The sequence below is a fragment of the Oncorhynchus gorbuscha genome, unplaced genomic scaffold (genome assembly GCF_021184085.1).
Source record: "Oncorhynchus gorbuscha isolate QuinsamMale2020 ecotype Even-year unplaced genomic scaffold, OgorEven_v1.0 Un_scaffold_7:::fragment_2:::debris, whole genome shotgun sequence".
NCBI classification, from domain to species: Eukaryota; Metazoa; Chordata; class Actinopteri; order Salmoniformes; family Salmonidae; genus Oncorhynchus; species Oncorhynchus gorbuscha.
In genome coordinates this window covers 324,562-350,261 of record NW_025745508.1, presented here as the reverse complement: position 1 = coordinate 350,261, position 25,700 = coordinate 324,562, and the positions used below count along the sequence as shown (strand labels likewise).

At 42.7% G+C, this 25,700-nt stretch overlaps 1 protein-coding gene across 3 annotated transcripts in view; it reads right to left on the bottom strand.

Annotated features, from left to right (window-relative positions):
• LOC124019089 overlaps positions 1-25,700 on the bottom strand; it is a 31,322-nt gene extending 5,622 nt beyond the window's left edge. Inside the window, exons 1-7 of one of the 3 annotated variants that reach the window (XM_046334448.1) lie at positions 25,278-25,700; positions 22,765-22,930; positions 14,042-14,172; positions 13,666-13,830; positions 6,718-6,882; positions 6,253-6,364; positions 5,962-6,080 (exon numbers count right to left, since the gene is read on the bottom strand). In XM_046334448.1, coding sequence (XP_046190404.1) covers positions 5,962-6,080; positions 6,253-6,364; positions 6,718-6,882; positions 13,666-13,830; positions 14,042-14,172; positions 22,765-22,930; positions 25,278-25,559 — 1,140 coding nt within the window. In that variant the 5' untranslated portion in view covers positions 25,560-25,700. Of the gene's footprint in view, positions 1-5,961; positions 6,081-6,252; positions 6,365-6,717; positions 6,883-13,665; positions 13,831-14,041; positions 14,173-19,948; positions 20,454-22,670; positions 22,931-25,277 lie in introns of those variants that run through there. The other 2 variants (XM_046334451.1, XM_046334449.1) reach the window with 2 other exon arrangements.

Sequence of the window (25,700 nt, the reverse complement as noted above, 5' to 3'; positions counted from 1 at the left end):
ACCCCTTCAAATTAGTGGATTTGGCTATTTCAACCACACAAAAAATATTCTATATGTGTAAGGAAGTACTTATACATTTGCTCAGGTCCAACCTCTGATCGTTCCAATAATTTTTACATGCTAAAACAGGATAAAAATTGTAAGAAAAATAAGAAAACATGTCAAATCATACGTAAACGTTTCCCTCAAAACCTTCCCCTCAAGATATTTTGGAATGTTATGCTACGATGTGTATAAAATCAAGCATGCAGCCATGCAATCTCCATACACAAACATTGGCAGTAGATTGGCATTACTGAAGAGCTCAGTGACGTTCAATATATATGCCATTTAGCAGACGCTTTTATCCAAAGCGACTTACAGTCATGTGTGCATACATTCTACGTATGGGTGGTCCCGGGAATCGAACCCACTACCCTGGCGTTACAAGCGCCATGCTCTACCAACTGAGCTACAGAGGACCGTTCAACATGGCACCATCGTAGTATGCCACCTTTTACAACAAGCAAGTTAGTCAAATTTCTGCCCTGCTGGAGCTTCCCTGGCCAACTGTAAGTGCTGTTTGTGTTATTTACTTATGGGCTATAGGACAATAGGCAAGCAGCTTGGTGAGAAGGCAACAACTGTTGGCGCAATCTTTAGAAAATGGAAGAAGTTCAAGATGACGGTCAATCACCCTCGGTCTGGGGCTCCATGCAAGATCTCACCTCGTGGGGCATCAATGATCATGAGGAAGGTGAGGGATCAGCTCAGAACTACACGGCAGGACCTGGTCAATGACCTGAAGAGAGCTGGGACCACAGTCTCAAAGAAAACCATTAGTAACACACTACGCCGTCATGGATTAAAATCCTGCAGCGCACGCAAGGTCCCCCTGCTCAATCCAGCGCATGTCCAGGCCCGTCTGTAGTTTGCCAATGACCATCTGGATGATCCAGAGGAGGAATGGGAGAAGGTCATGTGGTCATATGAGACAAAAATAGAGAACTACAGGAAACGTATGATCTCTGTAATTGCAAACAAAGGTTTCTGTACCAAATATTAAGTTCTGCTTTTCTGATGTATCAAATACTTATGTCATGCAATAAAATGCTAATTAATTACTTAAAAATCATCAATGTGATTTTCTGGATTTTTGTTTTAGATTCCGTCTCTCACAGTTGAAGGGTACCTATGTTCTCCCAACCTATCCAGTTGGGAGAACAAGTATTTGATATACTGCCGATTTTTTATTTAGAATTCAAGGCACACTTAACCAGCATTCTGCAGAGATACGCCATCCCATCTTGTTTGTGCTTCGTGGGATTATCATTTGGTTTTGAACAGGACAATGACCCAACATACCTCCAGGCAGTGTAAGGGATATATTTGACCTCAAACGAATTGAGATGGTTAGGGATGAGTTGGACCACAGAGTGAAGGAAAAGCAGCCAACAAGTGCTCAGCACATGTGGGAACTCCTTCAAAACTGTTGGAAAAACATTCCAGGTGAAGCTGGTTGAGAGAATGCCAAGAGTCTGCAAAGCTGTCATCAAGGCAAAGCGTGGCTACTTTGAACAATCTAAAATCTAAAAGATTTTTGGGTTACTACATGATTCCATACAGTTGAAGTCGGAAGTTTACATACATTTAGGTTGGAGTCATTAAAACTTGTTTTTCAACCACTCCACAAATGTCTTGTTAACAAACTAAAGTTTTGGCAAGTTGGTTAGGACATCTACTTTGTGCATGACACACATAATTTTTCCAACAATTGTTTACAGACAGATTATTTCACTTATAATTCACTGTATAACAATTCCAGTGGGTCAGAAGTTTACATACACTAAGTTGACTGTGCCTTTAAACAGCTTGGAAAATTCCAGAAATGTATGTCTGGCTTTAGAAGATTCTGATAGGCTATTTGACATCATTGGAGTCAATTGGAGGTGTACCTGTGGATGTATTTCAAGGCCTACCTTCAAACTCAGTGCCTCTTTTCTTGACATCATGGGAAAATCAAAAGAAATTAGCCAAGACCTCAGAAAAATAATTGTAGACCACAAGTCTGGTTAATCATTGGGAGCAATTTCCAAACACCTGAAGGTACCACGCTCATCTGTACAAACAATAGTACGCAAGTATAAACACCATGGGATCACGCAGCCATCATACCGCTCAGGAAGACGTTTTGTCTCCTAGAGATGAACGTACTTTGGTGCGAAAAGTGCAAATCAATCCCAGAACAACAGCAAAGGACCTTGTGAGATTACAGCTTCCCTCTGATTATCGTATTAACCCCTCGTTCCATGTGTCTCTCCTCAGGCTGGTGGTAGCTGGTCCGCTCCAGGAATCTGAGGTGTGGGAGGTCCCTCCTCCCCCTTGGGACATCGAGTGGGCCCGGCGTACATAATTCTTTCCATCCTGGATTCGAGGCGTGGGGCCTTCAGTACCTCATGGAGTGGGAGGGGTACGGTCCAGAGGAGAGGTGCTGGGTTCCGGTTGCAGATGTTTTGGATCCCGAACTGCTGCGCGTCAAGGGGGGGTGGGTACTGTCACGACTTCCGCTGAAGTCGGCTCCTCTCCTTGTTCGGGCGGCGTTCACCGTTCGACGTCACCGGCTTTCTAGCCATCGCCGCTCCCTTTTTCATATGTCCATTTGTTTTGTCTTTTTCCATACACACCTGGTTTTCATTCCCCAATCAAGCTACATGTATTTAGTCCTCTGTTCCCCATCATGTCTTTGTGTGTAATTGTTCTTTGTTTATGGTGTATGTTCACGCGCGATACTTTTATAGTTTATGTTCCGTGTTTTTGGGCACTTAATGTCATTTTTTGTGCCTATTGTTGAACGGAATAAAAGTGCTCATGTTTACTCTACTCTGCTCTCCTGCACCTGACTTCGCCTCCTTTACACCGCCATAACACATCAAATACATATATAAATAAACAACTTTATTTTATTTTATTTTACTCTATTATTTTCTACTAACCCTACCACCCCTCCCCTTATTGGCGTAAAATAATGAACAACAACATTTTAGTTTCTACTTCCAGCTTATAAATCCAAAAAAGTGCAAGAGATACTGTTGCATGTAAGTCTAAATTATTTATGGATTTATTATTTTAAGAACTACAAAGACTCCACAGCAATTACATGTGGTGCAAGAAACACTGAATTGCTGCTTTTTTTCTATCATCAAGACACCTGCTGGTAACTTTAAGCTGGTTAAGACGTCTCCTAAATACTGTATCTATCAACTAGGCATGGCTCTTATCACTAAAGAGGCTTCACGCATAGCTTTTATTTTTACCCATCAGAGTAAAATGTATCTATTCTCAGCACGTATGACAAATATTCTACTCGGAGACGCTTTGTTAATACAGACCCTGATGTATACAAAAGTGTCTCAATGGAATTCTCAGAATGAAAAGTCCCATTTTGTGTTTATTGAACATAAACAAGTTTTAAATACACAAGAAAACCACACATACACGTCTCAACAACAGAAAAACATAATGAACTCGAGAAATGTTCTCATTCACCCTTTACACTTGTGGACATTTTTGTCTATATGGAAAGGGCCATATTGAAATGTTTCCAACAGAAGAAATATGTAAATGTATATGCATTCCCATGGTAGCAGTTGAAAGAGAACACTTTGGTCTGATCATTTCCCCATGATCTCCTAAAGGTGAGGACACAGCAGTTCACCTGACAAGACTCAATCCAAACATGACACTTGATTTCATGTTCATTTTACTGGACTTTGCCACATTTGTTGATTACGAAATCTGAAAATACTCTGGATACATTCAGTAACATGATAATTATATTGGAAAAAAGGGGGGTAGGTGCAACATAAGATCAACAAATGACAAGGGTTTAAGTGAGGACTAACTGGTGACTCCAAGTGGACACACACCTCTCCAAACCGTGCAGTTCCTACATAATAATGATCTTTTATGATTCAAGGAAAGAGCCTTCAAATATAAGGTGCTTTTTGAGCTCCTAGCTTCGATGTTGAGGAACTGAAGCAAGCACACTTCTATTTATAAAAAAATAAAAAAATTACACAGCCCTCTGTTCCCACCATAACACAATTACTATCGTTGTTTAAGCAATGCAAACATTTTCCGTTATAAATCTCAATCTGGGTCAGGTGTGCATCATTTGAAATCTTATTCTTTTCCCAACACGATCTTAGTGTATTCTTATTTTTTGGGGGTAGGCACAAAACTACCCCCATTACTTCCATTCATTGTTTTAATCAGCACCGGTTACCTTCTGACAAGTCCTGTGACACTTATGGGGGTCGTAGAGCAAAACGGAGAACATCATGTTCGGAAGCGCCTCATCTTTCCATAGAGGGGTCATATTAGTTTGCAGGCAAAACCGTTCGGACGCTACAGACATTTTTGTGAGAAGTGTCGTGGAATGATTGTAAACAAAAAGAGAGACTTTTTAGATTTCTTAAACAATCAAACTGTATTATTTCATTCCTGCAGTAATGGTGCTTGTCAACAAAAATGTGCACTTCACGTTTCACATTTGAAAACCCGTGTCATTTGGGGTATCAACGTTCGTCATGTTTGATGTACAGTGACAAGGATGACATATGTCATACCCTGGGTTGTCCTGAACAGAATGAGCATGTTTGTCGTATTGTGAGGAAAATTTGATGTGGAACACGCACTTGAATGCACTTATGACTCCATTCTATGTGCAACAAAATGCAGATCTGTTTGTCTAAAGTGCCTTATCAAAGCCTAACACTGTAAGACCGTATTTTAGAACTTAGCTAGTCATGTTGGAAATATAATAAGCTTTCAAATGATGCCCCGGAACCAGATTGAAATGTATAATGGAAAGTTCTTGCATTGCTTAAATGCCTTGTCTAGATGCAATATTCTACCCAAAAATATTCAACACTAAAATATGTTACTCTCTGTACTCCAAATGCATCTGTAGAGATTTCCTGCTGACTACAATTATATTTAATTGTCTTTTATGTTTTGTTTGATCTAAAAGTCAGAAGATATCGAGTGGAATGGTTACTTTCTTTGTTATAGAGTGGATTGGTTTTTCAGCTGGTGTATCCTGAGGTAGCTCTTCTCTGAGAACCTCTTCCTGCAGTGCGTAGGAGGCCTCTATCCCGTTTGGACCTTCAGGTGCATCTTCAGCTGGTTCTGGCAGGAGAACTTCTTTTCACACTGGGGGCAGCTGTAGGATTACTCCCTTGTGTGGACCCTCTGGTGCCTCTTCAGGTGACCAGCCTGGGCGAAGCGCATGTGACACTGGGTACAGCTGAAGGGTTTCACCCCTGTGTGGACCCTCTGGTGCCTATTCAGGTTGGAGGAGTGGGAGAAACTAGCCTGGCAAAGGTGGCAGCTGAATGGTTTCTCCCCTGTGTGCATTCTCTGGTGGATCTCCACCTGTTTGGGGAAACTGAAGGCTTTCCCACAGAATGAACACGGGAAGCGCTTCTCTTTGCCACCGGATCTGCTGATAGCGTTACTACCACTACTACTGTCATTTGTCAATGGGCTTGTGTAGCCATTTAGTGTTGATGCCCTGGCATTGTCTGTCTGGTTTAACATTAGGAAAGTATGAGGAGGATGAAGGCCAGTGAGTGTCTGTGTTGTCGCAGGGTCCATGTTCCAGTTGATAGATCCTATTGAAGGATGGCTGAAGGCAGCACTTGTTAGGGAGTTAACCTGAGGCACCATCAGTCTCTCTGAATCACAAATATAGGAGCAGGACGGAGCATCGCTAGCCGAGTCTGTGTCTGTTCTCTTCCGCCGCATACTGACACCTCCCCGTCCCTGCAGACCAAATCTATGCCTCGCCTCAGTCTCAGCCAGTCTGTTGTCATGGAGATTAAGTTTGGTTGTTGTTTTGTGTTCCACTGTCTGTTTCTGGTTGTGGTTAACAGTGTTGTTCCCCAGCCTAGAGTTGAAGACGCTGTCCCATCCACTGACCTCCACTATGTCGCTTCTGGTCCTGGACTGCTCGGTGATGTCGTCCCCTGGGCCCTTGGCTGCACCAGTCTGAGAATCCAAGATGGCCACCCAGTCTCTGTTAGCCTCCAGCAAACCACCTGCAGGAAGCGGTTACAAAATACTTTACAAACATGGCAGAGAACTCTACATATGGAGTTTTTGTTTGACAATCACCTGGTCAAGTTCATACATTATAATTTGTTTAAAACAATAGCCAGGTGCACTTGAAGATCTATTTCTGTATGTGGGCTATATGTCTTTCTCCCTTACCTTGCTCCCCCATCTTTAGTCCACTTAGCAGATCAATGCTCTCTGGTCCATATTCTATTGTCTCTTCTTTGACCAGCAGCAGATCAGGCTTCCCATCCTCCATGTCTACTGACTGTAAGAGATACAGAGTGAGAGGATGTTGGATCAAGAAATCTGATATGAGCACCCTGCTATGGAGCATCTTCTGATTGGGCAATGAGGGATTGCTATGAGTATGATGCAAACATGTTAGTTGAATTGATTACTTGACACTAATGGTTTGATAATTCAAAGGCATGGTCTGACACTTCACACAAAATGAATCAAGATCTGGGCCAGTATCCACAAAGAGTCTCATTATCCATCAAGGATCAGCTCCTCACCTACATAGTCTCATTCATTATGATCTATGATCAGCTCTGAGACACTTTGTGGATACGGGCCCTGAACTAATACCATTCAGACAGTAGTTCACAGTAGGCTCACCTCAGTGAGACTGTGTGTGGTCCTGTGCTGCTCAGTTGGTTCCTCTGTGGGTTCAGGAGGAGGTGTAGTCTGGTTGTCCTCCATGACCATGGTCCCCTCAGGGTTCTCCAGACTGTCTTCACACCCCTCCTCCTTCACCAGCAGCACCTCTGGACCCTCCTCCTCCTGGAAGTGACAGGTGATACAGATTACACAGACATACACTCCCTCAGGTACATACACACAGATAATAACTTTCAACATGAGTGTTTATCTATCCCAGCTATATTTGAGTCCTATACTGTAGATACAGAATGACTTCATTATTGTTAAACCCATCATGGTGGACATAAATATGTTGTGGGTAAAAACAAGTCAGCTATCATAAGTTCTAAGTCCCCATCAGACAAACCTGACTAAACTATTTTGACAGTAGGTGTTTGTTAGTATGTGGGTATGTGTAGGTATATTTAGTATTTGATTATAAAGCACGGTTGTGTGTATGCAGAATAGGGTGAGATCAGGTGTGATGTATACTGAAGAGAGTCTTAATGAAAGCATTAGAATGAAACGTCCCATTGTGTGTTTATTAAACATAAACAATTTGTAAATCCACGATATGAAATCCACACATACACGTCTCAACAAATAATCGGCATAATTTTCACCTTATTTAAACAGGTTGGCAACTGCGACCTGGCCAAGATCAAGCATAACAGTTTTACACATATAACAACACAGAGTTACACATGGAATAAACAAAACATACAGTCAATAATGCAGTAGAAAAAAAGAAAACAGAAAGTCTATATACATAGAGTGCAAATGAGGTAAGATAAGGGAGTCAAGGCAATAAATAGGCCATTGTGGCGAAGTAAATAAAATATAGCAATTAAACACTGGAATGGTAGATGTGCAGAAGATTAATGTGCAATTAGAGATACTGGGGTGCAAAGGAGCAAGATAAATAAATACAGTGTGGGGATGAGGTAGTTGGATGGGCTGTTTACAGATGAGCTATGTACAGGTGCAGTGATCTGTGAGCTGCTCTGATAGCTGGTGCTTAAAGCTAGTGAGGGAGATATGAGTCTCCAGCTTCAGTGATTTTTGCAGTTTGTTCCAGTCATTGGCAGCAGAGAACTGGAAGGTAAGGCGGCCAAAGGAAGAATTGGCTTTGGTGGTGACCAGTGAGATACACCTGCTGGAGCGCGTGCTACAAGTGGGTGCTGCTATGGTGACCAGTGAGCCGAGATAAGGCGGGGCTTTACCTACCAGAGGCTTGTAGATGACCTGGAGCCAGTAGATTTGGCGGCGAGTATGAAGCGAGGGCCAGCCAACGAGAGCATACAGGTCGCAGTGGTGGGTAGTATATGGAGCTTTGGTGACAAAACGGATGGCACTGTGATAGACTGCATCCAATTTGTTGAGTAGAGTGTTGGAGGCTATTTTATAAATGACACCGTCGAAGTAGAGGACCGGTAGGATGGTCAGTTTTTCAAGGGTGTTTGGCAGCATGAGTGAAGGATGCTTTGTTGCGAAATAGGAAGCCAATTCTAGATTTAATTTTGGATTGGAGATGTTTAATTTGAGCCTGGAAGGAGAGTTTACAGTCTAACCAGACACCTAGGTATTTGTAGTTGTCCACATATAAGTCGGAGCCGTCCAGAGTAGTGATGCTGGACGGGCGGGCAGGTGCGGGCAGTGATCGTTGAAGAGCATGCATTTAGTTTTACTTGCATTTAAGAGCAGTTGGAGGCCTCGTAAGGAGAGTTGTATGGCATTGAAGCTCGTCTGGAGGTTAGTTAACAGTGTCCAAAGAAGGGCCAGAGGTATACAGAATGGTGTCGTCTGCATAGAGGTGGATCAGAGAATCACCAGCAGCAGGAGCGACATCATTGATGTAAACAGAGAAGAGAGGTCGACCGATTAATCGGAATGGGTGATTAATTAGGGCCGATTTCAAGTTTTCATAACAATCGAAAATCTGTATTTTTGGACACCGATTTAGCCTTTAAAAAAATTTTTTTTTTACAACTTTATTTAACTAGGCAAGTCAGTTAAGAACACATTCTTATTTTCAATGATGGCTAGGAACGGTGGGTTAACTGCCTTGTTCAGGGGCCGAACGACAGATTTTTACCTTGTCAGCTCAGGGATTCAATCTTGCAACCTTACGGTTAACTAGTCCAACGCTCTAACCACCTGCCTCACGAGGAGCCTGCCTGTTATGCGAATGCAGTTAGAAGCCATGGTAAGTTGCTAGCTAGCATTAAACTTATCTTAGAAAAAACAATCAATCATAATCACTAGTTATAACTACACATGGTTGATGATATTACTAGTTTATCTAGCGTCCTGCGTTGCATATAATCGATGCGGTGCGCATTCGCGAAAAAGGACTGTCGTTGCTCCAACGTGTACCTAACCATAAACATCAATGCCTTTCTTAAAATCAATACACAGAAGTATATATTTTTAAACCTGCATATTTAGCTAAAAGAAAGGTTAGCAGTCAATATTAACCAGGTGAAATTGTGTCACTTCTCTTGCGTTCATTGCACGCAGAGTCAGGGTATATGCAACAGTTCTGGCCGCCTGGCTCATTGCGAACTAATTTGCCAGAATTGTACATAATTATGACATAACATTGAAGGTCGTGCAATGTAACAGCAATATTTAGACTTAGGGATGCCATCCGTTAGATAAAATACGGAACGGTTCCGTATTTCACTGAAAGAATATGATATAGTTTCCAGATTCGACCATATGAATGACCTAAGGCTCGTATTTCTGTGTGTTATTATATTATAATTAAGTCTATGATTTGATAGAGCAGTCTGACTGAGCGATGGTAGGCACCTGCAGGCTTGTAAGCATTCATTCAAACAGCACTTTACTGTGTTTGCCAGCAGCTCTTCGCAATGCTTCAAGCATTATGCTGTTTATGACTTCAAGCCTATCAACTCCCGAGATTAGGCTGGTGTAACCGATGTGAAATGGCTAGCTAGTTAGCGGGGTGCGCTCTAATAGCGTTTCAAACGTCACTCGCTCTGAGACTTGGAGTAGTTGTTCCCCTTGCTCTGAATGGGTAACGCTGCTTCGAGGGTGGCTGTTGTCGATGTGTTCCTGGTTCGAGTCCAGGTAGCGGCGAGGAGAGGGATGGAAGCTACACTGGCAATACTAAAGTGCCTATGAGAACATCCAATAGTTAAAGGTATATGAAATTCAAATCGTATAGAGAGAAATATTCCTATAATTCCTATAATAACTACAACCTAAAACTTCTTACCTGGGAATATTGAAGACTCATGTTAAAAGGAACCACCAGCTTTCATATGTTCTCATGTTCTGAGCAAGGAACTTAAACGTTAGCTTTCTTACATGGCAAATATTGCACTTTTACTTTCTTCTCCAACACTTTGTTTTTGCATTATTTAAACACGTTTCATTATTTATTTGAGGTTAAATTGATTTTATTGATGTATTATATTAAGTTAAAATACGTGTTCATTCAGTATTGTTGTAATTGTCATTATATAAAATACATTTTAAAAAACGTCAAAATAATCTGTATCGATTTTTTTGGGTCCTCCAATAATCGGTATCGGTGTTGAAAAATCATAATCGGTTGATCTCTTGTTTAAAGTCACCATTGGCCTCATGAGCAGTTTCATTCTCTCTGGCAACTGAGTTAGGAAGGACGCCTGTATCTTTGTAGTGGCTGGGTGTATTGATACACCATCCAAAGTGCAATTAATAACTTCACCGTGCTCAAAGGGATATGTTCAATGTACAGTATTTTTATATTTTTAACCCATCTACCAATAGGCGCTCTTCTTTGTGCGACATTGGAAAACCTCCCTGGTTGAATCTGTGTTAGAAATTCACTGCTCGACTGAGGGACCTTACAGATAATTGCATGTGTGGTGTACAGAAACAAGGCAGTCATTCAGAAATCATGTTAAACACTATTATGGCAGACAGAGTCCATGCAACTTATTATATGACATTTTAGCAAATGCTTACTCCTGAACTTGTTTAGGCCCACAATAACAAAGGGGTTGAATACTTATTGACTCATGTGCAGACCAGCTGGCTGGCGTGTTTACGGACATATTCAATTTCTCCATATCCCAGTCTGCTGTCCCCACATGCTTCTAGATGGCCACCATTGTTCCTGTACCAAAGAAGGCAAAGATAACTGAACTAAATGACTATTGCCCAATAGCACTCACTTCTGTCATCATGAAGTGCTTTGGGAGACTATTCAAGGATCATATCACCTCCACCTTACCTGCCACCCCACTTCAATTTGCATACCGACCCAATAAATCCCCAGACGATGCAATCGGCATCACACTGCCCTATCCCATCTGGACAAGAGGAATACCTATGTAAGAATCCTGTTCATTAACTACAGCTCAGCATTCAACACTATAGTACCCTCCAAGCTCATCATTACGCTTGAGGCCCTGGGTTTCAACCCCACCCTGAGAAACTGGGTCCTGGACTTTCTGACAGGTTCCCCCAGGTAGTGAAGGTAGGAAACAACATCTTCACTTCGCTGATCCTCAACACTGGGGCCCCACAAGGTTGTGTTCTCAGCCCCCTCCTGTACTCCCTGTTCACCCACGACTGTGTTGCCATGGACACCTCCAGCTCAATCATCAAGTTTGCAGACGACACAACATTAGTGGGCTTGATTACCAACAATGATGAGACAGCCTGCAGGGAGAAGATGAGGGCCCTTGGAGTATGGTGTCAGGAAACCAACCTCTCTCTCAACATAAACAATACAAAGAAGATGATTGTGGACTTCAGGAAACAGCAGAGGGAGCACCCCCTATCCACATCGACGGGACAGTAGTGGAGAGGGTGGAAAGTTTTAAGGTCCTTGGTGTACACATCACGGACAAACTGAAATGGTCCAACTACACAGACAGTGTGGTGGAGGCGCAACAGCGCATCTTCAACATCAGGAGGCTGAAGAAATGTGGCTTGTCACCTAAAACCCTCACAAACTTTTTAATTGAGAGCATCCTGTCGGGCTGTATTACCGCCTGGTACAGCAACTGCACCGCCCCGAAACGTAAAGCTCTCCAGAGGGCAACGCATCACCGGGGGCAAACTACCTGCCCTCCAGGACACCTACAGCACCCGATGTCACAGGAAGGACAAAAACCACCCAAGCCACTGCCTGTTCAACTCGCTACCATCCAGAAGGTCAGGTCAGTACAGGTGCATCAAAGCTGGAACTGAGAGACTGAAAAACAGCTTATATCTCAAGGCCATCAGACTGTTAAACAGTCATCACTAACACAGAGAGGCTGCTGCCTACATACAGACTGAAAGTCATTGGGCACTTTAATAAATTGATCACTTGCCACTTTAATAATGTTTACATATCTTACATTACTCATCTCATAAGTATATACTGTATTTTATACCATCTATTACATCTTGCCTCTGCCGCTCAGTCATCGCTCATCTTTGGAACTAGGAGCACAAGCATTTCGCTACACTCACATTAACATCTGCTAACCATGTGTATGTGACCAATAAAATGTGATTTGATCTTTCAGCTTTGAATTTTTTATTCATTTGTAAAAATGTCTAAAAACATCATTCCACTTTGACATTATGGGCTATTGTATGTAGGCCAGTGACACACAAAATGTCAATTTCAGCAACAACAAAAAATCAGACTGTAACAACAAAATGTGGAAAACAATCAAGGGGTGTGAATTATTTCTGAAATTACTGTATATCCAACAATGTCTGGGCATTGCACTTCAACGCTCGTAGTTGTTGTAGATTTTGACCCACTGCTGTGGTTTACTTTTTGCATCTATGTCATCTCTCTGAGTGTTCCTTTAATGTAGGATCTAAACGTCAGAAGCTATCAAGTGGAATGGTTACTTTCTATGTTAAAGAGTGGAAATTGTTTTTTTGCAGGTGTATCCTGAGATATCTCCTCTCAGAGAACCTCTTTCCGCAGTGATTACAGGCGAATGGCTTTTCTCCCGTGTGGACCCTCTCGTGCCTCTTCAGGTCACCAGCCTGGGCGAAGCGCATATGACACTGGGTACAGCTGAAGGGTTTCACCCCTGTGTGGACCCTCTGGTGCCTCTTCAAGGTTCCAGCCTGGGCAAAGCGCATGTGACACTGGGTACAGCTGTAGGGTTTCTCCCCCGTGTGGACCCTCTGGTGGATCGCCACGTTCTGGGGGCAGCTGAAGCCTTTGTTACAGAACATGCAGAGGAACGATTTTTCTTTACTATTGCCTGATGTAGCTCCCCCTCCCTGAGCCTGGGCTCTAGTCCTGTCGTTTGAGTTCAATACCGGATCGAAAAGGACACAGCCTTGTAAATCGGAAGGAGCCATCGACTTGGACACTGGGTCGCGATCCCTGAAAGAGTGTAAAGGGGAGTGGGTCACAACATTTAGATTTGTCGCTAAGCTTTCACTGTAGTCTAAGAAGTCTCTGGTGTTGCCTTGCGAGTGTCCTTCTCCTAAGTGAGTCTTGTCAGCATTCCATGTCAGAGGAGTGTCGTCCTCCACTTTCACAGTCACCTCATCTACAACTAGACACTCCCCTTTCTTATCTAGGCACCCTTCAGAGTATACACTACTACTGTACCGGTTCCAGTCCCCTCTAGACAGATCAGTCTGTCTCTCTAAACCCAAGGATATGTTGCCAGGGTCCATCTTTGTAAGGTAAGAACAAGACGGATCATCACCTCCTGTGTTTAACGTATCACCATCTCCATGGGAATTAACCGTCCCCTGGCTCTGGTGAAATACAGGTAAATACTCTGAGCCAGGAGCAGGAGGACAGCCCAGATTCCCCAGCACCAGTCTCTCTGGGTCTGATCTGTGGTCAGATCTTGTATGTAAGAGCCTTTGTGTTACAGTTAAAGTCTCTGTGTCGGTCTCTGACTTGAGGACGTCGTTCGGCATTCCACTGACCTCCGTGATGCTTCGTCGGGTCCTGGGATGGGGCACAGCGGCAGCGAGATCCTCCGTGGCTTCAGGGGGCGCTCCAGTTTGGATGTCTCTGCAGTGACGTGGGTCCTCCTCTCCTACAGACCTCTCCTGCTTGACCCCAGAACCTATAACCTCTGCATCTGTAGCCTGACACAAGAAGACAGGAGTTTGTTGCCGGTAACTAGTTGAATTGGATAACAATGTCGTAGGGAAGCCTCACAAGCTCCCCTATGGCAGATAAATAAGGATGTTCATGTAAGCAAGTGAATAGCTGAGGGAATCCTTTCTGAAGTAAACTGGCCACATTTGATTTACAAAGTAAAACGTTTATTTCTTTATGCAGCACTATTACACGAACCTCTATCACAATAACGTGCTGGGTTGAGGTTCCACTCTCCTCATCAACAGTGATTGGTTGGTCATCTCTCCATGTATTGTGTTCCGCTGGCTTCATAAAGCTGCTATGGCCTCCAGTGGGATGTCCTTCACCTGAGAGAGTGATTGGGGGACAAGAGGTGGTTAGGTTAACTACTGTCAATGCTCAATGGTATTTTGTACAATATAGACACTGTCTACAATTGACAAGGATGTGAGGTAACACTTCTCATAACTTCTTGATATACTATTTATTGATTCATTTATTATGTTCCATGCGTCACATTGTTTTCTATGAGTAAATAATAGGAATTTCATTAAATAACAAATATGATATAGTGTCTTTGTGCAAGATTGCTAAGTAATCGGGTGAATTATTGCATACTATCCAAAAATTGACCAAGACCCAATTCTGGTTAACCATATATGTGGTTAACACATCAAAAATCACACGCAGAGGAGAACAGGGCAACAGGCCCCGCAGCCTCTGCCTTCTAGTCCAGGCGATATGTTTTAGTTTTAGGTGACAACTTAACATTTACATTTAAGTCATTTAGCAGACGCTCTTATCCAGAGCGACTTACAAATTGGTGCATTCACCTTATGACATCCAGTGGAACAACCACTTTACAATAGTGCATCTAAATATTTTAAGGGGGGAGGGGGTGAGAAGGATTACTTTATCCTATCCTAGGTATTCCTTAAAGAGGTGGGGTTTCAGGTGTCTCCGGAAGGTGGTGATTGACTCCGCTGTCCTGGCGTCGTGAGGGAGTTTGTTCCACCATTGGGGAGCCAGAGCAGCGAACAGTTTTGACTGAGCTGAGCGGGAACTGTACTTCCTCAGTGGTAGGGAGGCGAGCAGGCCAGAGGTGGATGAACGCAGTGCCCTTATTTGGGTGTAGGGCCTGATCAGAGCCTGGAGGTACTGAGGTGCCGTTCCCCTCACAGCTCCGTAGGCAAGCACCATGGTCTTGTAGCGGATGCGAGCTTCAACTGGAAGCCAGTTTAACTTAACTTTTTCATAAAAGCATACAACTTGGTACACTTGTACAATTTGGCTCTCTTTACATTTTATGATATGGAGGCATAACAAAAATGCCTCTTGGTGGCCATTTTACATTCCACCATAATCAAATAATCTATTTTGCGTTATCTTCTGAAACAAACATTAACACAGAAAAGGTGATGTCTACACCTATGTTTTGATGGTCAAGGATGACAATGATGCCACGCACTAGATGTCCACCGATTAATCGGAATGGCCGATTAATTAGGGCCGATTTCAAGTTTTCATAATAATTGGTAATCGGCATTTTTGGATCATAAAGATTTCCGATTATTATATAATGGTGGACTGTGTAAACCCTGTAACTTTGTGTAAATTCATGGGACACAAAGGCCTTTGATTGGTCTGGACCCAGGAACCTGGTGATTTCATGGGCACGTTTGGGTCAACTACCACTCCTCAAATTATATTTCAGAAGAGAACATTTCCATTTTGGAGCACTTTATGATCAAACTCCCAGTCAAGATAACATCAAATCAAGCTCATTTTGAGATGTTCAGTTAGAGAGAAACAGAAAATCAGCAAATCCTCCCACAATGATAATGATCATTTAAAAAAAAGTATTATTATTATTAGACTTATTTTCACGACACCCAAAGTCAACAGGATAAAAAAACAAAATCCTATATTAAATACAGTATATAAAAGCACACTAAACATGACGACAGACTAACCAGGGAGAACACTAAACATGACGACAGACTAACCAGGGAGAACACTAAACATGACGACAGACTAACCAGGGAGAACACTAAACATGACGACAGACTAACCAGGGAGAACACTAAACATGACGACAGACTAACCAGGGAGAACACTAAACATGACGACAGACTAACCCGGGAGAACACTAAACATGACGACAGACTAACCAGGGAGAACACTAAACATGACGACAGACTAACCAGGGAAAACACTAAACATGACGACAGACAAACCAGGGAGAACACTAAATATGCCGACAGACTAACCAGGGACGTGAACTCGAAGGACAGATAAAAGCTCAAGACTACAGAGAATCCAGGTAAGCCTGTGTGTTCGTGTGGACCTGAATATGTGTATGGATCGTGAGGTTGACATGGAGAGGGAGTTCCGGAGTTGGGGAGCTGCAGTGCTAAAAGCCAGGTCTCCCGTGGAGCGGAGCCTGGTGCGAGGGAGGTGGAGGAGGCCGGTATCAGAGGAGCGCAGTGAACAGGTGGGAGTGAAGGGGTGCAGGAGGTCAGTAAGGTATGTGGGCGCCAGTCCATTGAGTGCTTTGTAGGTGAGCATGAGCAATTTGAAGATGATCCTGTATTGAACTGGGAGCCAGTGGAGTTCGATGAGGGTGGGGTGATGGGGTCTCAAGGGCTGGTGTGTGTGTGTGTGAGGACTCGCGCAGCCTCATTTTTTTTAACATGTTGAAGTCTGTCCAGTGGTTTGGTGAGGAGTCCGTAGTGAATGGCGCTGCAGTAGTCCGGGCGTGATAAAACAAACGTGTGAATGAGGGTTTCAGCAGTGGGCTCAGTGAGAGAGGGTCTGAGTCGTAAGATGTTTTTCAGATGGAAGAAGGCTGACTTGGTGACGTTCAATTTACCACTAGGGCACTTAGAAAGTTCTGGAGTATATTTTCGTTCCAACCTCCATTGTATCCTTAGTCCTCAGAAAGTACATCCTCATTCATATTGTTGTTGTTCTAGCTAGCAATGTCCTCGATAACTCTAGTTTTTCTGTTGTCAAATCACAGTGTGCAGGAAGGGACGCAGCCACCCCCGGTGCAGAAATGCACACGGTGCTCCAAGCTGTATCACTGTCCTCTGTGGGCCTCTACAATCCCTATGGCCACCGACTGAAGCAAACTAAACCTGCATTTAAATGCTCACCTCGGTAGAGCAATTCAATATAAAAGTTGGTCAATAATATTTGTCACTAGTGTTCATTCATTTTGATCTGGAGTTAATGTATTCTGCATTTTGTGTTTGTTCCCACAGGATGTTGCATCGACAGGTGCAACCTTGGTTTCAGGGTGCAGGCTCACTTCCATTGTTTTTGCGACTTTGTTTTTGAATAAGAGTCAGTTCCTCCATCTCCCCACCGGGGGAGAGGCTGGGACACCACCCACCGGGGGAGAGGCTGGGACACCACCCACCGGGGGAGAGGCTGGGACACCACCCACCGGGGGAGAGGCTGGGACACCACCCACCGGGGGAGAGGCTGGGACACCACCCACCGGGGGAGAGGCTGGGACACCACCCACCGGGGGAGAGGCTGGGACACCACCCACCGGGGGAGAGGCTGGGACACCACCCACCGGGGGAGAGGCTGGGACACCACCCACCGGGGGAGAGGCTGGGACACCACCCACCGGGGGAGAGGCTGGGACACCACCCACCGGGGGAGAGGCTGGGACACCACCCACAGGGGGAGAGGCTGGGACACCACCCACAGGGGGAGAGGCTGGGACACCACCCACCGGGGGAGAGGCTGGGACACCACACACCGGGTCACACAACGGGGGAGAGGCTGGGACATCAAATAATCTCCCGGTGGGTATGTGTCATATAAAAACTGGCAAACGGTAGTACGCCCCAAATGTAACATGAAAGAAAACAGGAAAAAGCTATCCAAGCACGTATTAAGTAAGCACTCAGGTGTTCACCATGGGGATGTCACCTCAACTACAAACCTGCCCAGCCAGTTCCTGGATCCAGCAAAGGCAAATGGGGGTATTTGCTGTTGTCAAAACAATGCACGGTTCAAGTGTGCTTTTTCACAAACAGAGAAAGGAGGAGGCGTATGAAGCATACTGCGAGTCACCTCAATGCCAGTCTAACCATGAACTAGCACAACGATCAAGTGTTATTTTCTTTCAAATAGTTAGTGGACTATTGTACATCTACAGCGGAAAGTGAAAACATGAGGGAAGATGTTTTGTCGGAGATGCTAGGAAATAAATGGATTGGAGACAAGATGTCTGAGTGCCTGAAGCTCCTATGTCTGGCTATGGCTCAGTCTGTTTTGTCTGTTGAGACCACAGCCCGTGTGCCTAAATTCAAACATTATGTTTCTGTCTTTGAAACAACCACTTCTTATTATGAGTGTGGTTTCAGAGTACAAACATTGGCTACACAACTTCAATGACAGTGTTCTGCTCAGTCTCCACGTGTGTCTCTTATTGAAGAGGTTACTTCAGGTGATGACTTATCAGTCCTTTTATTTGAACAGTCACTACATGTTCATATGAATGTGTTTTTTGTTTTTGCAACCCTCTGTGAACATGGCTATGAGGTTATTTATTGATGTACCTTTCCCCTACACTATCATTTTCCGATTACTATCATTTAGACCCATTCTGCAGTCATTGACCGTCTGGAAAACTGGAACAATGTGAAGTATCTCTCGCTTCCCTAATAAAAAAAAAGAGACTATATTATACTCTACTACTAGTGTTTTTGTGTTTTTGCAGACTTCAGTACACAACAGTGAATACTGTAGTATTTACTGTTAAGTCTAGTATAAATACTTTAGTGAAAGAATACTGTAGTATATACTATCGTAAGTGTTATTGCAGATTGTTGTATACTGTAGTATTTACTGTAGTGTTTTTAACATGTCTTTGACATGAGGAAACCGGGAGGAAACCTGCTGGAGAAATACTAAAAGAGCTCATTTTCCAGACCTGTAGGTAGGATTGGTGTCTGAACAGATAATAGAAAGAGTAGGAGCTATTTTCTATAACTTTCATGGAACACTATGTTCTATATTTGGCATGTACAGTGGGGCAAAAAAGTATTGAGTCAGCCATCAATTGTGCAAGTTCTCCCACTTAAAACGATGAGAGAGGCCTGTAATTAGTGTCAGATATAGCGAGGGAAGAAAAGAGAAGAGGGATTCTAACATCTCTGTCATGTATCATATCTTTTTGCTGAAAAAGACGAGTGTATTTTAACAAATGGACATTAGGGTTAACCTATACCTATTCATACTGTAAGATTTTTTAAATAGAAAAGTGTGGTATGTTTGTCATTGCGTTAAGGAGCCTGATACGTTGTCAGTATGTGACTGTTTTCTGATGAGTTTGATTCTGTTTTAGTGGGGTTGAAGGGAAAACCTCACTTTTACTATAGGTTTAACATTTCAGCCCAACCTCGGGCCTTTAAAACCACCAGACTGGCATGTTTGTAGCTATAACCTGTTATCATCTTAAAATATAAATATTTACATATGCAGAAACTGGTTTCAAACTTTTTCTCATATGAACACAATTTTCAACACTGCAAGATAAATAAAATTGTTAAAATTGTTATGTCATATCATACCACTGTTCTTAATTACCTACATGATTGATAATTGAACGTTCTCCTCCATTTATCAAGAATTCAGATACGTTTCCACTGAGTTAATTTTAAAGTGTTTGCTATTCTATAACATGTTTTTGTAATTATTATCAGTACCTCAAAACAGATTATTTTGGACATACATATCATTGTAGTTTTCTTTTCATCCATTTTGGAAAATGTATTGCATAAATATATATGTTTGTGATCAAACGCGATTGTATCCAGAGTTAATCGTGTGTTTTTTTTAAATTAATGTGTTTTCTACATCTATAGTCATAAAATACGAATTCAGGGGGGGAAGGAAAATCATCCTTAATCCCTACAAGTAGATGGCGATAGTATTGATTTTGTTGACAGACTAGCTTTAGACGCAGGTTATACCGCAAGGCTGCAGATGGATAGTATTGAAATGTTAAGGGCCACAATTTGTACAAGTGTTGCAAAATATATGCTTTATGAAACAGTGAACATAATTTTAATTTCGCCTGTACTATTCTGCAAAATGTACCTCTTGCCATTCCTCTGTATCGGTCGAGGATCTTGACACTTCTGGAACTGGCGAGGACGCGCTCTCGCATTGTCCTCTCTGCGCGCTCCCGTGCCACCTTCATTTCCAGAAGTTTCCTCCGTAATGCCCTGTTTTCTTTCTGGCTTTGAGTTATTTCCAAACGAAACACTGCATAGTCGTCGTCTACGAGTTTACAGATCTCTGACACGGCTGCATTCGCTAGCACCTCCATGATGGAGGCTATCTGAGTGTGAAAAACCATACAGTTAGCCATTGTTAGCAGCTAGCGTTACCTAGATAACACCTATCAAGTCCTGTAACCAAGTCCTGTCTCTAACGCGAAATAAAGACTGCACGGGTTAAGTATGTGATGCTGTGCAGTTAAACGAGTCATATTTAGAGTTCCATCGTGTCAACAAAAAGTATAAATAACAAATAACTGTAACGTGGAAATGATCTTGGTCACTGTTTACTTCCGTTTACACTGAGGTGAAAGGATGTAACGTTAGCTCAAACCGGGTGTGGCTAAAAGAAAAGCGTTTACGCGCTTTCCCCCCTCACAGATGCTTTACATGGAACAACAAAGATATTTTAAAATCGTCTATTACCCTCTTAAACAAAAGGCTCGCTCCATTTGATTTCAATCACTTTTTGACCACAACCCTTTTGATTTGAATTAAATTTACCTACGTATTTGCCCAAGTGGTCAGAAAGTGACTATTTTGTACCTGAATGCCAGAACATTCAGGAGATAGAGATGCTCAAAGTTGACGCATTTTGCTTCCCCCACCATGGGACATCCATGTCTTCATCATTAGAAAATATTAACGGTTGAGTTTGATATAATTTAAAAGCTTATAAGTAGGGTTGTCAAAATATTTTATAATTTCTTGAAGTTATAAGAAAAAAATTTTCAATTAAAATTTTATTTTTTACCTTTAATGTCAATTGTCAAGATTTGGATAGAAAACACTCTGAAGTTTCTAAAACTGTTTGAATGATGCCTGTGAGTATAACAGAACTCATATGGCAGGCAAAAACATGAGAAAAAATCCAAGAAGTGGGAAATCTGAGGTTTGTAGCTTTTCAACTCTTGGCCTATCGAATACACAGTGTCTATGGGATAATATTGCACTTCCTAAGGCTTCCACTAGATGTCAACAGTCTTTAGAACCTTGTTTGATGCTTCTACTGTGAGGTGGGGGCGAATGAGAGGGGAATGAGTCCGAGGTCTGCCAGAGAGCCACGAGCTCAGTCTCACGCGTTCACGTGATAGTTAGCTCTGTTCCATTGCAATTCTACAGACAAAGGAATTCTCCGGTTGGAACATTATTGAAGATTTATGTTAAAAACATCCTAAAGATTGATTCTAAACTTCGTTTGACATGTTTTTACGGACTAACGGAACTTTTTGACTTTTAGTCTACTCCTCGTGATCGCGCGTCGTGAGTTTGGATTGTGTACTGAACGCGCAAACAAAAGGAGGTATTTGGACATAAATGATGGACATTATCGATCAAAACAAACATTTATTGTGGAACTGGGATTCCTGGGAGTGCATTCTGATGAAGATCATCAAAGGTAAGTGAATATTTACAATGCTATTTCTGACTTCTGTTGACCACACAACATGGCGGATATCTGTTTGGGTTGTTTTGGTCTCTAAGTGCCGTACTCAGATTATTGCATGGTGTGCTTTTTCCGTAAAGTTTTTTTGAAATCTGACACAGCGGTTGCATTAAGGAGAAGTGGATCTAAAATTCCATTCATAACACTTGTATATTTTAGCAATGTTTATTATGAGTATTTCTGGAAATTGGTGTGGCTCTCTGCAAAATCAATTTGGCACCCTGCAGTTTCACTGGCTGTTGACGAGGTGGGACGCTACCATCCCACGTACCCTAGAGAGGTTAATAGAACATAGGCAAAACCAAACTCAGAGGGGAAATATGTTACACTTCAATAAAAAGTGAGCTTACCCCAAAAATCGAAATAAACTCTTGCCCCAGGACACTTCACATGATATCTAATATTTCAGCAAATGAATAGTTCTCAGACATCATCTGCGTCAATTTGAATTGAAGGCAGTTAATCCAGGAAGTGATTTTAATTTAAAATTAAAACATGGAAAAAAATGATCTTCTAATTAGTTTGAGGAGTAATTGAAAATATTAGATTTTCCCCCCCAATTGTTATTTAAGTTTACTCTCTGATTTGACTGCCTTTATTTTTAATTGACCCCAGCCCTGATTTTGGGCTCCCGAGTGGCGCAGCGCTCCAAGGCACTGCATCTCAGCGCTAGAGGCTTCACAATTGACCCAGGTTCGATTCCAGGCTGTATCACAACTGGCCATGACTGGGAGTCCCATAGGGTGGAGCACAATTGGCCCAGCATCATCCGGGTTAGGCTGGGGTAGGCCGTCATTATAATAGGTTCTTAACTGACTTGCCTAGTTTAATGAAATGTTTTTTGATATATCTCAAGCCACAAGGATACAATTCCTTCCCCTTGTGGACACTCCAATGTCTGGTAAGGTTACTCAGGAAGGAGAAGATATTTTAACACAGTTTACACTTGAAGGGCCTCTCCATGTTGTGACTGACACCAGAGGTAGAAGCGGGAGCAACCACCTTCAGGTGGTTAGTCATTGAGCTCCCTCCTTGACCGCTAGCCATTGTTGGGGTGTTGTTGGGATTGTGTGCTGTGTTATAGGCTAGGTACCTCTCATGGTGAATGCTTGAAGTCCAGGGTGACCTGCTCTGTTCAACATGGGTACTGTGGTGTTTGTATCATAGGAACAGGAGGGTCTATCTACCAGGCCCTGCTTCATCCATGCACTGAGACTGTGAAGAGAAGGGTCTGGGCTGCAGACTGGATCCCTGACTGGAGCCTCTGTCTCTCTGATGACCACCAGGACTGAGATTGTTCAGCCCTCCTGTCCACTGGTTGTGTTCTGTGTGGTGGTGGTTGTGGTGGAGTCTCTGTCAACAACAAAAATGTAAGTTGATTTTGTATTTAATTTCAATAAAATGGTCATACACTCACATTAGGGACTATGAAGTACAGTACTTTTATTGCACAAAATGATATGGGACAAGAATAATAACTTTTCATTATGGTAACACTTTACATTTTCTGTAAATCTGGTACCTCACTTGGATAAAATTAATTTTAGAATAATTTGGAAAAGGTTTAACATTACACACAGCTTCACTACTTATTGTCAAGTAAATATTAATTAAGGCACTATCATTATCTTACTATAACACACCTGTATCAACCTAAATGGACAAGGTTGTCACTCTTCATAAGTAAAGCATTTTTACAGACTCCATCACACAAACCATCAGCATATCATCTACTCTGCCTCATCATGCTCATTCTTTCCTCAGTTCACCTCATCCAGTTCCCTACTACATCCAAAACCAACAGAATGAACTATAAACTAACTAGTACTACATTACAGTGCCTTGCGAAAGTATTCGGCCCCCTTGAACTTTGCGACCTTTTGCCACATTTCAGGCTTCAAACATAAAGATATAAAACTGTATTTTTTTGTGAAGAATCAACAACAAGTGGGACACAATCATGAAGTGGAACGACATTTATTGGATATTTCAAACTTTTTTTAACAAATCAAAAACTGAAAAATTGGGCGTGCAAAATTATTCAGCCCCCTTAAGTTAATACTTTGTAGCGCCACCTTTTGCTGCGATTACAGCTGTAAGTCTCTTGGGGTATGTCTCTATCAGTTTTGCACATCGAGAGACTGAATTTTTTTCCCATTCCTCCTTGCAAAACAGCTCGAGCTCAGTGAGGTTGGATGGAGAGCATTTGTGAACAGCAGGTTTCAGTTCTTTCCACAGATTCTCGATTGGATTCAGGTCTGGACTTTGACTTGGCCATTCTAACACCTGGATATGTTTATTTTTGAACCATTCCATTGTAGATTTTGCTTTATGCTTTGGATCATTGTCTTGTTGGAAGACAAATCTCCGTCCCAGTCTCAGGTCTTTTGCAGACTCCATCAGGTTTTCTTCCAGAATGGTCCTGTATTTGGCTCCATCCATCTTCCCATCAATTTTAACCATCTTCCCTGTCCCTGCTGAAGAAAAGCAGGCCCAAACCATGATGCTGCCACCACCATGTTTGACAGTGGGGATGGTCGGTTCAGGGTGATGAGCTGTGTTGCTTTTACGCCAAACATAACGTTTTGCATTGTTGCCAAAAGGTTCAATTTTGGTTTCATCTGACCAGAGCACCTTCTTCCACATGTTTGGTGTGTCTCCCAGGTGGCTTGTGGCAAACTTTAAATGACACTTTTTATGGATAGCTTTAAGAAATGGCTTTCTTCTTGCCACTCGTTCATAAAGGCCAGATTTGTGCAATATACGACTGATTGTTGTCCTATGGACAGTCTCCCACCTCAGCTGTAGATCTCTGCAGTTCATCCAGAGTGATCATGGGCCTCTTGGCTGCATCTCTGATCAGTCTTCTCCTTGTATGAGCTGAAAGTTTAGAGGGACGGCCAGGTCTTGGTAGATTTGCAGTGGTCTGATACTCCTTCCATTTCAATATTATCGCTTGCACAGTGCTCCTTGGGATGTTTAAAGCTTGGGAAATCTTTTTGTACCCAAATCCGGCTTTAAACTTCTTCACAACAGTATCTCGGACCTGCCTGGTGTGTTCCTTGTTCTTCATTATGCTCTCTGCGCTTTTAACAGACCTCTGAGACTATCACAGTGCATGTGCATTTATACGGAGACTTGATTACACACAGGTGGATTGTATTTATCATCATTAGTCATTTAGGTCAACATTGGATCATTCAGAGATCCTCACTGAACTTCTGGAGAGAGTTTGGTGCACTGAAAGTAAAGGGGCTGAATAATTTTGCACGCTCAATTTTTCAGTTTTTGATTTGTTAAAAAAGTTTGAAATATCCAATAAATGTCGTTCCACTTCATGATTGTGTCCCACTTGTTGTTGATTCTTCACAAAAAAATACAGTTTTATATCTTTATGTTTGAAGCCTGAAATGTGGCAAAAGGTCGCAAAGTTCAAGGGGGCCGAATACTTTCGCAAGGCACTGTACATGTCACTATACATGGGCCGTGTGCATGTTCTGCTGGTGTATCCTGAGGTAACTCCTCTTTGAGAACCTCTTCCCGCAGTGCATTCAGGTGAACGGCTTCTCTCCCATGTGCACCATCAGGGGCATTGTCAGCTGGTGCTGAACCTCTTCTCACACTGGGCCCAGCTGTAAGATTTCCCTCTTTTGTGGTACCTCTTGTACCTCTTCAGGTGGGACAAGTGGGAGAAACTGACCTGGCACATGTGGCAGCCAACTGGCTTCTCCCCCGTGTGCATCCTCTGGTGGATCTCCAACAGTTCGAGGAAACGGAAGGCTTTCCCACAGAATGAACACAGGAAGCACTTCTCTTTGGTGCTTCTGCTTTTATTGATTCCATCTCTACTACTGTTATATGTCAATGGGCTTGTGTAGCCATTTACTGTTGAAGCACTGATATTGTCTGAGGTCTGGTTTAACATTAGGAAAGTATGAGGAGGACAAAGGCCAGGGAGAGTCTGTGTTGTCGCAGGGTCCATCTTCCAGTTGATATCTCCTGTAGCAGGCAGGCTAAAGGCAGCAACTGTTATGAGGTTAAAACCTCTTCCTGCAGATGTTTGGCGGGAGGCTCCCCCATCTTTAGTCCACTCAGCAGGTCAATGCTCTCTGGTCCGTCTTCT